Raw genomic sequence first — 15,058 nt, 5'->3', positions numbered from 1 at the left:
CCAACAACAGTCAAGCAGAAGATCAAATCAAAAACGCAATTCCTTTTACAATAGCCTAAAAGAAAATTAAATATCTAGGAATATATTTAATGAAAGATGTAAGAGACTTATACAGGGAGAACTACAAAACACTAAAAAAAGAAATTGTAGAAGATGTAAACAGATGGAAAAACCTACCTTGCTCATGGATTGCTAGAGATATTCTTGACAAAGTTTGCACCTCTAGATGAGTTCATAGTCCCCGTGCATGTCCTAGGAGGGAAGAACACGTTTCCTTGCAGGCACAGTGCCCTGCTAGCTACACTTTTCTCTCCTATTCTTGCTCATTTTCTGCTACTTTATAAGTTGTCTTATCCTGGTTCTTTCTTGCTGACCTTGAGCACAGACGTTTTATACATGTACTTGGCAATATTTATGTTGCTGGTACTTTGGTAGTTAGCCTGGGTTTTAGTTGATGGTTATTTACTGTGTTTATCTCTGCTGGTTTATTTTATTGGGCCTTACCATTTTTTAAAAAGTTTAGTTTGCTGCAAGGCTGGTTTCTTCTTCAGTTTTTGGTTTCAGTTGTCTTGCTTTTTTATGGACCATTTAGTAACTTTACAGTTGCTATAGATTGCCTTAAATAGCTTGTTAAGATACACAATCTTGGAGAACTTGTGATGAAAGCCACTGAAAGAAGTGGGCTTCTTCCTCCATTAACTGAGATCAGTGTTAATTACCGACTTTGTTTTTTTTTTCTTTTTTGTTTTTGAACATTATTCCACTGTGAGCCACTTTATACGATGAGCTCCTGTGTGTTTTCTGTTTTCAAAGTAGCCAGAAAGATGAGCTGTTGAATTCGAAGAACAATCTGTCTTTATTCAGTTACTTTAGATTACATTATCGGAGTAGTGGGCTACATTTGTACTTCACTTATTTTGTAATTGCACAATTTAAAGCTAAATTGTAAAAGTCAGCTGAGCAAATGAGACTTTTCCTGGTGAAATGATGAATGGTTGTTATGGGCAACAGTAGACAGTAGCTTTCCTCTTAGTCCTACATCAGCAGTCCCCAACCTTTTTGGCACCAGGGACTGGTTTCATGGAAGACAATTTTTCCGAGGGGGTGTGAGGGGTGCAGAGGGACATGGTGAGCAATGGGAGCGGCTGTGAATACAGATGAAGCTTCACTTGCTGGTAGTCGCTCCCCTCCTGCTGTGCCTGTTTCCTAACAGGCCACAAGACCAATATTTGTCTGCAGCCCAGGGGTTGGGGACCACAGTCCTGCATGACAGCATGATTTTCATTTGAAGGAACATACTGTATTAACTTGATAACATGTCACTAGCTTTCTGTAATGTATTAACTCATTTGATTAGGTCACGTTGCTGATTCAGTCAAGGGTTCCAGTTATACATATCCATTCTTGCTCCCAACTCTCAGCATGTGCCGTTCCCTCCTGCTGAGAGAGTAGTCCATGTTTCCACCAGCTCTTCTCATGACCAAATCCTACATAGTCTCTAAGACTCCATTTAAATGTCGCTTCCTCAAAGAGGATTTACTATCCCCAGCCCAAATTTCATCTCCTTGGCTATTCACTCATAGCATCCTCCATCTTTCCTTGTTAGCACTTTAAATAGTTGGTGATTGTGTCTGTTGGTTAAACTGTCTACTCTTGGTCTCTGTACTTAGTGGTAAGTGAAGGGGTCTGATTTTCTCAATACTATATTCCCATTGCTAAGTGAGTGTTTAAGGAATAATTCTTGACTGAATGTGTGTATATGGGAATTGTTCCCCAATAAGGCATTTCCATCCCTTTCTTTTATCACAGACTATAATTCTAACCTTGAATAGTTGTTTCCCAAGTCAGCGTCATCAGATGTTCAGTCACCATCAGTAACTCCCATATCTCATGACCTAAAGTTAATTGTCTTTGTTGCTGGAAACAAATGGAAATGAACCAGAGATCGATAGAAGTAAAACAGAAGTGAAATGATGGCTACAATCAAAGTAGATTTAAAAAAATTTTTAAAAGGTAGTCTTGCTCATTGTAAAATGAAATTCTTGTTATAAAAAGATAAAACATGCAGAAATGAATAATCACAAATGTCCGTAATCCTTCCACTAAGAAATAATGGTTTACATTTATAATATTTGCTTAATTTTAAAGTACATATACTGTACATCAGATATCATAATTATCCATCATGTAGAGTATTTAAAAAAATTGACATCACACTAGATTCACAGTTCTGTATTCTGCTTTTTCTCTCAACATTTTGTTGTGAGCTTTTTCCTAGGCCACTGATCATGATGCTTCATTCTATGTTTATATCATAATTTAACTTTTGCCTAACGATTAAGGACACTTGGAACTATTTCTTTTTTTCCATGTAAATTGTTGATGACATTGCAATTAATTCTTTTATATAGATCTTTGTCTGCCTTGTTATTTTGTCAGCATAATTCTTTACTTGGTGCCAGCTGCTGTTTAAACTAAAGAAACGGGAAGAATGGGGCGATAAATGTCAGGGGATAAATAAGGAAAGGAAGGAATGAGCCACTGGATTGGAGACTAGAAAAGTAAAGGCCAGCTGGGAGTGGTGGACAGGCTGGTGGAGGTACAGAAGGTGCCCCCTGAGACCTCCAGACCGGGGCACATTTCAAGCGTTGCCTGGATAGACATGTTAGCATGTTGTCTTTTGTCTTTCACATGCATGATCTCAAAGGTGTACAAAGGTATAAAGCAGATTTGCAAAGCTCTTCACTTCAGCCATGTATTATCACAGCAGATGAACTGTGGTGCATCTTATGAGTCTTTTTTTTGCATCTTCAGACTTCCCTTCTCTGCTCTCTTTTCTTTCTGGCCACAAGTGTGCACAGCTTTTCTTTCCTTAAACTAACCTCTTCTCGGGCTACCCAGTATAGATCCCACCAAACTTTTTTCAGAATCGTCTGCCATGTTCATTTCCAGCAACATGAGGTTGTGTGCATAAATCATGGTGCATTTATGTTATACAATTCCACAATACTGGGCTTCTGGCTCTGAAGCTCATGTCATAGTAATCACTGGTTGATCGCCTTGCAGAAAGCCCTCAGGATACAGTCAGCCAAGGTGGGGGTCTCTGTCCTCAAGGAGTCCTGGTGGAGGAGGGTCAGCCCCTACCCTCTGTGATCTCTGAGGCCCTGGCTCCCTGCTCTCCTCTTGCCACTCTCCTTGGCTTCATCTTTTCTCACCACGCCATCTTGCTGTGCTCCCAGTGCACGGCTCACGTCATTTCCTGGTCTCTCTTTGGTTCCTCCCTCGTGTCAGCACCAGACACATCCTCAAGGTCACTCCCTTTCTTCATGCAGCTCTCTTCTGAATGTCCCCTCTCAATCCATCCTCTTCCCCAGCTTTATGCTTTTTCATAGCACTTATCGTGTAACATACTCATTATTTATTAGTTAGCCGCCCCCCACTCTAGGACAGATGAGGGCAGCGGCTTGGGTTTTTTTTGTTTTTGTTTTTGCTGAACTCAGCAGTGCTTAGGCCCATGATGGGGGCTGCACAGGGTGGGGGAAGGGAAGTTTGCCCAGGAAGGTGCCCCCAAGAGTGTGTCGGCTGGACCTTGGACATTCTGCCCACCGTCTAACTTCCCAGTTTTGCTTCTCATCACTTCCCTTTCTTTCATCTGTGTACTAGCCAGGCGAGCCTCTACACGGCTTCCTCTGTGTACCTCCTAATTGTCTGTCTTCTCTTCCTATTTTTCTTCCACTGGATTTGCCCCCACCCTACGCCTATCATAATTCTGTTCAGTTGTCAAGGCTCCGATCAGACAACACCTCCTCTGCGAGGCCTCTTGTCATCCCTGCAGCCATAAATGCTCTCCCTCCGCCCCATCCCCTGTGGATAATGTGCCTTTCTTTTTGGGCTCATCACATTCTGTGTGATCGATATATGTGCACAGTTTCTTTCACTATGATTCCCTCTCTCAAGAATGCCCAAGGGCGCTTTGTCCATTCTCTATTCTCCTGACAGTCCCGCCTTGAATCTGGCAGGAGCTTGGTGAGGTTAGTTGTGAGTGGAATGCATGGCTGAATGAAGTAGCAGGAAAATTTCCTATGGTGCACTCTTCTGGTTTGTCCAATAGGAAGAGTTATTTTTTGGAATGATGGATCATTTTTAACTTTTGGGAGGCTGTTTGTGAGATAAAAGATACCATGATTTGGTCGAGAAATGAAACAATTCTAGAGTAGATGGGTGAGGAGTTGCAAGAGGTAGGCTTGACTCCTGGTTCTTCTAAAGAGGAAGTCACACTGGGCCTTTCTCTCATAGTCTGTGGGCCTCAGTCTCCTGGACTGAAAAGTAGGAGGGAGGGGGCAGGATGTAGGGTGTGTGCTGAGTTGAATGTAGGATCACTTGAGTCCCCATCCAGTTCAAACTGCTTGTGATCTTCTGGCTTGATCAGGAAAGTTTCCAGGTTTAATACCTGTGGTCTTGGCCATCATTTTTAGAGCACGGTGTATCACTGTTATGAGAAAAATAGGCTGGGGAGAAACCTACTGAAAATGCTTATGGTTTCAGATTTTACTGTTTTTTTCTTTAAAGCAATCATTATTTCTTTGGGCACTTTCCATTTGCAATACAAAAAGGGCTTAAGGCTGGCTTTTTGAAAAGTTTAAGTGAATACTTTCTAGACTAGGGATTTGAAAGTTTATTAGGAAACCATTCCCAGGGTGTTTTGGATATTTATGTTATAAACTCTGCCTTTTACTTTAGAGGGTTTAATTTCACAACCTTCTAGATTAAATTGCATGTGAGACTTCTTGCCATTTCACCCCACCCCCATTTTGACATACACACCTTGAATTGTGTATGTTAAGTCCATCTACCTCAGGATAACCTGACTTTGATTTGTAAAAGGGATGAGGGGGAGATACTGGTGTAGAAATTCCAATTGTGTCTACAAGGTACTGTTCTTAGCATTCTAATGAAAGTTCACCTGAGAGCTGATGCACCTAGGAAAGACTTCAAGGCCTTTCCATGTAGAGTCAGAGACCCGAATGAATGGCTGGATTCTTCTTTCATCAGTTTCCCTGAGCCTACCAAGGTCCTTCACCATCTGGTTGCTGTTGTCCTCATGAGCTTTGTGTCTTGTCACTACTCCCATAGCAAGCCAAAATCTGCTTTTATTGAGCTCTCCTAGAGTTTGGCTTTTGACTGTGCACATGTGACATTATCAAAGCAGTGTCTACTGCTGGGCATGTTAAGCTATTGTTTACAGAAAATAAAAATCAAGAATAAAAACAATCCCATTAGGGAAAGTCCCTGGTGTATTAAAGGTATTTTATCCAGTGATTCTTGGGACTAGACAAAGTGGTTCATGCCTATAATCCCAGCACTTTGGTAGGCTGAGGCCTACTCACCTTGGAGTGAGTAGGCCAGGAGTTTAAGACCAGCCTGGGCAACATAGTGAGCTCCTATCTCTACAAAAAATTAAAAATTAACTGAGAGTGGTGGCATGCACTGGTAGTCCCAGCTACTCAGGAGGCTGAGGCAGGAGGATCACTTGAGCCCAGGAATTCGAGGCTGCAGTGAGCTATGATGCCACTGTACTTCAGGCTGGGTGACAGAGTGGTATTTTATCCAGTGATTCTTTTTAGCTATGTAAATATCTCTAGAAAGACTATATATAACTCTATACTGAAGTATGAAGATATCAACTTGAAAATTTCCCCAAGGTTCTGTTTATTGTTAAATGAAAGAGAATGGTCATATATTAATTTTAATGAAATACTAAATCTGCTTAATGTAATGACCTATGGGCTGGCCTCCATAACTGGCAAATGCTTTTCATATACATTTATGGGACTGATTTCTCATAGATGACAATGTCTATAATAAGCTACAGATTATTTTCATTTGGCAGTAGGATACATAGAAGCCTAATTAACAAGTTTCAGTGAAGGATTGAATACTTTTGTTTTATATCACAAATTTGAACATTGCTCATAAAATGAGTTAACAGGAATTTTGGGAGCAGGCTATCATAGTTTCAAATCCTGGCTCTGCCATATGTTAGCACTATGACCATGGGCAAGTCGTTTAACGTATCTAAGCCTTGGGGTTCCTCATCTGTAAAGTGGAGGTACTATTTGCTACCTTCAGAGTTTGCTGGGTAGACAAATGGGGGGATAACATGTGTAAACCACTCATCGCAGTACCTGCTAAGTAGTAGGTACCTCTGTTCTACTTATGAAAGCCACCAGACATCTTAATCTCATTATTAGCCCAAATTAAGTTGGAAAGAGAACTATTTGAAATAGTCGTTACCTAATTGTTAAGCAACTCTGTTGCCAATATGGATTCACACATTACCCACAGAGGATTTATGTTAAATTTTTCCATAGTTCAACTCTTTAGCTATAGCTGCTCTTCTACCACAACAGGAAAATGTTTAAAAATTACAGTTCATGCTGTTTAATAGGAATAGTGAAACCTTGCAATAATTAAATCTGATATTTGAGAAGAAATCAGCTTGTGTTATCAATATTTTAGCAAGTTGTTTTAAAATTCCCAATGACCTAGATCCCTTTATTCTGCAAACACTGTGGTAAATCTTCTCACGATCTCATGACCCTCAGTAACTCCTATATTACATGACTACTAATTATAGAGGATCTTGACGAACCTGTGTGCAGCATAACCATCTATAAGGTAGTAAAAATATGACTTTGACTATTATTTTTAATTATCGGTATATAATTTTTATCAGTATTATGATTAGCATGAGAAGTCTGTAAAACATAACAGAGCTACCTTTTTGGAGTATTTGTTTCATGAAATTATTGAGAAAAAGTGATATTTACAGAAAGATGTTTCAATTTGTACATGGCTGTTAGCTTTTAAGTACCTTACTGCTTTTCTCCTTATGTTTCCTCCTGTTAAATTTTTTTCTTAATTGATGTCTGTGCTCTTTCTCTACCTCCCTGACAGTCTTTTCCCTATAAAAGGACCCATCTGTCTAAGGTAGAGATTCTCTGTTTTTATATATTCATCAGTGACTAAGCTGCATGGAGTAGACATGCTTATCATTTAGAAGTCTCGTTTAACTTTGCTTTTTCAATAGTGTTTTTTGTTTGTTTTCTGTCAAGTAAAATCTGTTCTTTTCAGTCTGAGTTCAAGCACCCAAAAGTATGTCTAATTTCTAATCATAGTCATAGAGCAAAGAATACATTTTAAATTTGCTAATCGATGGTAATTAAAAATAGTTGAAAAACTGATGCTGTTTGTAATATATAACTCTATATACAGAGAGAGAGAGAGAAAAGCTGTTTCAGAGAAGTGACTCATTTTCATTTGATTTTATTAGACTTGAATTTGAGAGGCAACAGCGTGAAGAACTTGAAAAATTAGAAACTAAAAGGTAAGCCTGGTGGGGTTCGAGTTTCAGCATTCTTGTAGCCTGTGGAGTCCTGTGTCGATATCCTGGACCGAATTCATCTGTGTCTGTCTCAGTTCTTCCCTCTTGCTCCATCTGTTATTTACATGTCTTATGTCTATACGTCATTTCTTTTTAACTCTTGGTTTTACTTCATGTTTATTTTTTTTTTTAAACTGTTCAAATATTTGTGAGAAAGGGGGAATAGACTCAGTATGCAAATTGAATACACCAATTCAATTGAATACATCAAATATATATTTTTTTAATTTAATTCAAAAGTATATCTTCTGTTAATAGTATCCTCTGAGTTTTTAAAAAGCCAAGAGAATGACAATTTCTCTTCCTTATACCTCCCCCCTTTTTAAATATTTTTCTTATGTTGTTTGAGCATTTGTATTTCCCTGTCTACAATTCTCCTCTTCATATTCTTTGCTCACTTTTCTCTGTGTATGTGTGTGTGTGTGTTTGTGTGTGTGTTTGCGTGTGTATGTTTGCCTGTTTAATTGATTTGGAGAGTTCCTTGTATATTCTGAAATAACTCTTTGTCTGATAAAACCGATTTTCTCCTTTTTTTCCTGTCCTATTTAACAAACTAAGAAATGGACCAAGGTTGGAGACTGGAACGGAAACTAAGGCCATAGAAAATTTGCAAACTAGATATTTATTTTCTAGAATGTGGAGTTTAAATGTCACAAATGAATTAGTTTAGTTTTCAGTTAAACTAATGTAGCATGCAGGAGAGATGTTTGGTGGGTCAGGAGATGAAAGCCACGTATCCCTCCTCATACTCTGTGTTCTTGCTTTGGAGGCCATCCCAGTCCTGAAACTTTGACACAGCACCCAGGGAAGATCATTTGTTCTTCCAGAGAAAACGTAACATGTAACCCCTAGAATCATGCATCTGAGTATTCTAATGGAGACTCCAGTTATTTTCAGTGTTATGCACTAATAAACTAATATTTTGGGCCATTTGGTGATCACCGTTTGTCCCAAACTAGTGATTAAATGCTAAATAGCATGTAGTTGTTTGAGCTGGAACAATGAACTGTTGATTATCTTGACTTTGATATTTGACCCCAATGAGTTAAGGACAGCATAAGCATTTTTATTTAATGTCGTCTTGTAACTGAACTTCTGTTGAGTTTTAGTCATTGGGCCGAATAAAATTATTCACATTTAAATTTAAATTGGCCATGGTTCTTTCTCTTTGAGCTCAGGGGGCTTTTTAAATTATATCATGCATAAGACATTATGATTATAGGCTCTACAAAGAAATGATATCAGAGGCTACTTCAGGAGACTTAGGCAGATGATACGTTGGACTGTTAAAGAATAAAAACAAAATTAAACAGGAAGCTGCTGAAAATTTAAAAGGAGAGCAGTTCCTTCTCTTTTTTATTTTAATGACGTTTTGGCTTTATGTTGTATATGCATGTTCAGAACATTTCAGTTAGGGAGAAGTTAGAGCAACATTCGAACATGGTGCTCAAATAATGATCAGTCAAGACTTTGCATTTCAGGAAACTCATCGAAGAAATGGAGGAGAAGCAGAAGTCGGACAAGGCCGAGCTGGAGCGGATGCAGCAGGAGGTGGAGACGCAGCGCAAGGAGACGGAAATCGTGCAGCTGCAGATCCGCAAGCAGGAGGAGAGCCTCAAACGCCGGAGCTTCCACATCGAGAACAAGCTGAAGGATCTGCTTGCCGAGAAGGAAAAGTTTGAAGAGGAAAGGCTGAGGGAGCAGCAGGAGATGGAGCTGCAGAAGAAGAGACAAGAAGAAGAGAGCTTTCTCCGCATCCAGGAAGAGCTTCAGCGGCTCCGAGAACTCAACGACAACGAGAAGGCCGAGAAGATTCAGATCTTCCAGGAGCTGGACCGGCTCCAGAGGGAAAAAGACGAGCAGTGTGCCAAGCTTGAACTGGAAAAGAAGAGGCTGGAGAAGCAAGAAAAGGAGCAGGTCATGCTGGTGGCCCACCTGGAAGAGCAGCTCCGGGAGAGGCAGGAGATGATCCGGCTGCTGCGGCGCGGGGAGGTGCAGCGCGTGGAGGAGGAGCAGCGGGACCTGGAGGGCATCCGCGAGTGGCTCCTGCGGGCGAAGGAGGCTCGCGCCGGCGGGGACGAGGACGGCGAGGAATTGGAAAAGGCTCAGCAGCATTTCTTCGAGTTCAAGAGGAGGCAGCTGATCAAGCTGGCGGACTTGGAGAGGGACCTGGTTCAGCAGAAAGACCTCCTGAGAAAAGAAGTCGAAGAAGAGCAGGAGATCCTAGAACGTTTAAAATGTGGCAACGACGAAGAGTCTGGGTTATTGGGAAAACGTGATGAGAGCGTCGCCACGGTCCCCCAGGGGGCTCCAGATTTAGAGAAAATAAAGCCAGTGGAGTACAGGCTGCAATATAAAGAACGCCAGCTACAGTACCTCCTGCAAAATCATTTGCCAACGCTGTTGGAAGAAAAGCAGAGAGCGTCTGAAATCCTCGACAGAGGCCCTCTCAGTTTAGACAACACTCTTTATCAAGTCGAGAAAGAAATTGAGGAAAAAGAAGAACAGCTTGCACAGTACCGAGCCAATGCTAGCCAGCTGCAGAAGCTCCAAGCCACCTTTGAATTCACTGCCAACATCGCGCGCCAGGAGGAGAAAGTGAGGAAGAAGGAAAAGGAGATTCTGGAATCACGGGAGAAGCAGCAGAGGGAGGCGCTGGAGCGGGCGGTGGCCAGGCTGGAGAGGAGGCATTCCGCCCTGCAGCGGCGCTCCACCCTGGGCGTGGAGATCGAGGAGCAGAGGCAGAAACTCGCCACTCTGCACAGCAGCAGCGGGGAGCAGTCGGGGCTCCGGGCCAGCCTGGAGGCTGAGCAGGAAGCCCTGGAGAAGGACCGGGAGAGGTGAGGTGCAGGAAGGGAGAGTGCAGCACGCAGTGGGTGCCAAATGATTGACGTTTTTTATTACTCCCATTGGGTGTGTTTCTCACTGCCTTTTAAAAAAGTGATTCTTTTAGTTTTTCTATTCTCTAATACATAGGCAAATGTTTATTTTTGCCAACACTGAGAAAAGTACTCCGAACATTCTTTTACTTCTCTTTAGGATCCTTGTTTTAGAATCATTGGCCTAAAGTTGGAAAAAACACATAGACAAAAGCAAACCTCTTGTCCATCATCACACTGACCTGTGGCATGTGTGTGTTTCATTTACTATTTTGGTAAATGCATAAGACTAAGAAAGCTTCCACCTTGATTCTGCCCTGCCTTCTCCCTTCCTCTCTCCCCTCCCCTCCCCTGTCTCTTTCCTTCTCTCCCTACTTTTTTTCCTCCCGCCCTCCTCCCTCACCTCCTCTCCTGTCCCCTCCCCTGCCCTCCTCACCAGTGGCTTCACCTCTTCCCTGGTGACTAGCACTTGTGGATTCCCAGAGCTCATGAGCTGCATATAATGTGCTGATTCTCAAAACCTGGTGGGAGCTCAAAATCAATACTTCCTCATCCTTGTTGAGTCACAGTATTTGAGAGGAGGCCTCAGGACTCTACATTAAAAAAACAACCAATCAAACCAACAAACCACACTCTGAACACAGTGAGATATCCAAGCACATTTGTTGATTTACTGATATTTTTGGTGTTGTGAAAAATAAAATTAGGCAACAATCAACTCTTTTTGTGGTAAGGTAAGAGTGTTTACCTTTCCCCACCTATTCCCTGTCACCATGCTTACCAGACAGTGTGTTCTCAGAATGACTAAGTACATGAATTTGAGAACACCTTTCTAGAGCCCTGCGGACAGGAGGGAAAGACTCCCAGGAAGGCTGGTGGCCCTGTGTGCACACCTCACCCAGCTGGAGACCTGCAAGGAGGATTCACACCCTGGCCCAGCCCCTGCCTGCCTAGATGACCTTGGGCAGGATCTTTCATTTTTGGGCCTCAGTGTCCTCACCTGTACAAGAAGTGGGTGGATGAGATCAGGAGTCTGTGAATTTTCTCTTAGCTTCAGACCCTTTGGTCTGTTGAGGTTGGAAGGCCTGGAACCCTGCTGTCTTCCCACCCACGGCACCTTCTGAGAGGACTTCTCACAAGTCCAGTCTGCTGGCCTCTAAGACCCCTGCTTGGCATTTGGTAGGGGGATGGGGACAATTGCTGGTGAGGAGGCAAGACCTTCTCAGAGGTGTTACTTTAAGCCTCTGCCCATCACCTTGCCTGCAAAGGTCAGGACAACCTCCTTTCAAATGATCAGCTTATTGTGAGGATTATATTTTCAGTTGCTCTCTGGTAATTCCCTCAGGCTAAACAGCAACAAAATAACAATCAAAAACCATGATGCTGTTATTTCAGAGAAATAGGTTGGAGATTTAAGAAAAGATTGCAGGTATGTTATGTAAATGAAATTGCTGGACAAACCTGCAGCCCCAGGAAATTTCAAGTGGTGGGGGGCACACTCTCTCAATTTGTATCCTGCAGTGTTCAATAAGAATGCAGCCTGAGCTTTTAACTTGATGTCCCCGGCTTTTGTCAACCGGCCATTTAATATTAATACTCTATAATAGTATTGTGATTTCCATGGAAGTGATTACCCAATGTCAGCATTCCTCCAGAAGCCACACAAAGCAGGTTGTTCACTGCAGAAATTTAGATGAAATAGACTTTGCTAAGACCTAACTCAGCCTGACACATTCTAGGCTCTTTGTGATGCCCCTGCAGCTGTCTGTAGGTGTGTCTGTTGTGTTGTGTTTTATTTTCTCTCAGGGTTCTCATGGCTAAGCCAGGACCCACCATGCAGCCTGACTTGGCCCCTTTTGAAATTCCACAAGTGTGAAATATTAAATTCATGTGGGACCAGATTGGATAACTACCCTGAACTTGGCTTTCCCATTGGCTTCTCAGTGCCTTGTGAACAAGGTTTAATCCATTTTATTGCCTCTTTTTCTACCACTTGCTCGTTCCAGCTGCCCCACCGACATGTATCAAGCAGGCCAACTAGAAAAGCCTCCCGTACCCCTGTCCCTGTGGCAGGGATAACAGAGGCAAACTGTTAATACCCACATTTAATGATATTATCTCATCAGAGTTCTTTAATAATAATGATGATAATAGTAATAGTCACGATGTAAACCATGAAGATTAACCCTATGTAACTCTGTTTTCAGTGCCATATGTGCGTTGTTCACTGTTTCAATTAAGAGTGCCATCATCTCTAGTTTATAGATGGAAAAATTGAAGCCTGCGATGCTGGTGTAGCCACTGGGGGCTAACGTCACATAGTTAGAAAGTGGCAGAGCTGCAACTCAGGTCCAGGCGCATTCACCACTTGGCTCTCTTGTCTACTGGCCATGGGGCTGCCGCACAGGCAGGCCAGTTCCTCATGTGGAAATGCCTTTCTGGGGATGTCCTGCTTGTCCCTTGCCACCCATATGAATCTCACTCAGGCTTCAGGGACCCACTCAACGCCCTCTTTGCTCTGTGGAGTCTTTTCCACTGCCTCACCCATGAAACATATCTCGACAACCCCAACAGGAGTCTTAACTGTAAACATGGCTAATTACCTGCTCACATCCTACTGGTTTTCCTTGCCATTGCTGAGACCCTATTAATATTGTCCCCTGATCGTCTGCCTACCTACCACCTGGCTCTTTACATCATTCTTTGTTGCTTACTCCCTCCTCTTATGAAAATACTATATGTCCTGCAAGTTGATGCTCAGGAAGTACTAGCCAATTGGTAGACAGATGAAGGGCTGAGTGAAGCTGGGCACTGTCTCCTACAGATCCTATGAGGGCTTACCCTTGGTGACCCTGTGATCACATGTCTGAGAGTTAAGAACTTGGTGTTTGTGTTCAGGATAGAGCAGTCAGGTTGCTACTGGTGACACCAGAGGGCTGGCAGCATCATAATGTGTCGACATCTGAAGCAAGAATCTCTGATTTTTGGAGCTGAAGGAATGGAGAGATTAGTTGACTCTCATTTGATCCATGAAGAAATTGAGACCCAGATTTAAATAACTTGCCCAAGTTCACCCAGCGAGTGGGCTGCAGTCTTAAGTTCCCTGGGGCCATATTTACTGGCAAGCTTGGCCTGTCTGTGGGTATGTGGTACCTATTGTACTAGAAGGTGATATAGGTATGTGGCACCTTTTCTACTGGAAGATAAAGCTCTTTATACATGGAGTTTTTGTCTGTATTCCCATGGATTCTAAAACAGTGTCTCACACTATGAAGATGGTCAGGAAATACTATCAGTGAATGAATGATGTGGCTCCCATCTCTGTAGGTTAGAGCATGAAATCCAGCAGCTGAAGCAGAAGATTTGTGAGGTCGATGGTGTTCAGAAAGGTCATCATGGGACCGTGGAGGGGAAGGCTGCTGCTTCTAGCTTGCCATTCAGTGCCGAAAAATCTCACCTGGGCCCCCTGATGGATGACAGGTACTGGACATTTACACTGATTCCATGCCTTTCATTCGATGTTATTTAACAACTCGCTGTACCTGTATTGGCCAGTTTGCATATGGAGGGATCTATCAAGGGCAGCAAGTAACAGGTATGCCTGAGATGTGCTCTGTCTTCGGCAGCTGCTACCCTGCCATTGGTGGGGTGAGAGGTCATTTGAAGGAAGTTAAGGATTGAAAACTGGTCAGCTGGGTCCAAAGAATCTTGGTGCAAGTACAGTCATCACTCAGTATTTGGGGGGAGGGGATTGGCTCCAGGACCACCCTTGGATACCAAAATCCATGCATACTCAAGTTGGCCCTGTAGAACTCAAGGTTAGGAAAAGTTGAGTTTCACATCCTGTGAATACTATATTTTTGATCCATGGTTTGGTTGCAGATGCAGAAGCTGCCAATAGGAAGGGCCAGCTATGTTTATTGGAAAAAACCCCACATGTAAGTGGACCCATGCAGTTCAAACTTTGTTGTTCAAGGGTCAGTTGTAGTTTGTGTGACTAGGTAGAATTAAAAGGTGCAGAGAAACAAGCTCATCCAGAACGAAATCATGCAAGACCAGGTTGAATAGAACAAAGATGTAGAATTAATTGAATTGTGCCAAGAAGAAGGACCTTGTGTTGACAGTTAATTTATATGTCATTGATAACAAATAGATAAAATTTTGATTTTCACCTTAGATGGCATTATGAGTTGTTCTGTGGCCTTAGAGCTCTTAGATAAATCAACTTAATCATTCCTTACCTATGAGAAAATGTTATTTTTTCTCCACCCCGTCTATATTATGAGAACATTTGAAACTGGGCAGTCCTGAACCCTGGGTATTAGGAGATACACATTTGGATATCAAAATGTACTCAGAATGGCATGAGCCTCTCTAGCCCTTTAAATCTAGGTCTACATCCTCCATAGGGCTAGTTTAAAATTTAAGTGACTATCAGGGGAGATAATTTGTAAATGTCTTTGGCTCATGTTCAGTTGCACGTGTTTTTGTTTTCAATACTGAAAGGTAAACATACTTTATTTGGGCTATTCCACCTAAAATAGTGATCTCTTTACCTAGTATTTTAGAAAATCATTTTTCTGTGGTTAGTAGTACACAAATGTTTGCAGGATTATGCCTGTGTTTATTGAGGTCTACATATTTATTTATTTAGTCAGAGTGCTAAGATATAAACACGGAAACCATTTAATTTAAAATAATCCATCTAATTAGTGTCTGTAGAATTGGGGAAGGG

At 42.1% G+C, this 15,058-nt stretch overlaps 1 protein-coding gene across 1 annotated transcript in view; it reads left to right on the top strand.

Moving 5' to 3' along the window:
* KIF16B (kinesin family member 16B) overlaps positions 1-15,058 on the top strand; it is a 244,576-nt gene that overhangs the window by 129,405 nt on the left and 100,113 nt on the right. Inside the window, exons 16-18 of the mRNA XM_012640496.1 lie at positions 7,334-7,387; positions 8,926-10,284; positions 13,651-13,803. Coding sequence (XP_012495950.1) covers positions 7,334-7,387; positions 8,926-10,284; positions 13,651-13,803 — 1,566 coding nt within the window. The remainder of the gene's footprint in view (positions 1-7,333; positions 7,388-8,925; positions 10,285-13,650; positions 13,804-15,058) is intronic.

This window comes from Propithecus coquereli, unplaced genomic scaffold (genome assembly GCF_000956105.1).
Source record: "Propithecus coquereli isolate 6110/MARCELLA unplaced genomic scaffold, Pcoq_1.0 Scaffold153, whole genome shotgun sequence".
Lineage (NCBI taxonomy): Eukaryota > Metazoa > Chordata > Mammalia > Primates > Indriidae > Propithecus > Propithecus coquereli.
Note: the sequence above shows the minus strand (reverse complement) of the source record. Positions and strands in the feature narration are given on the sequence as shown.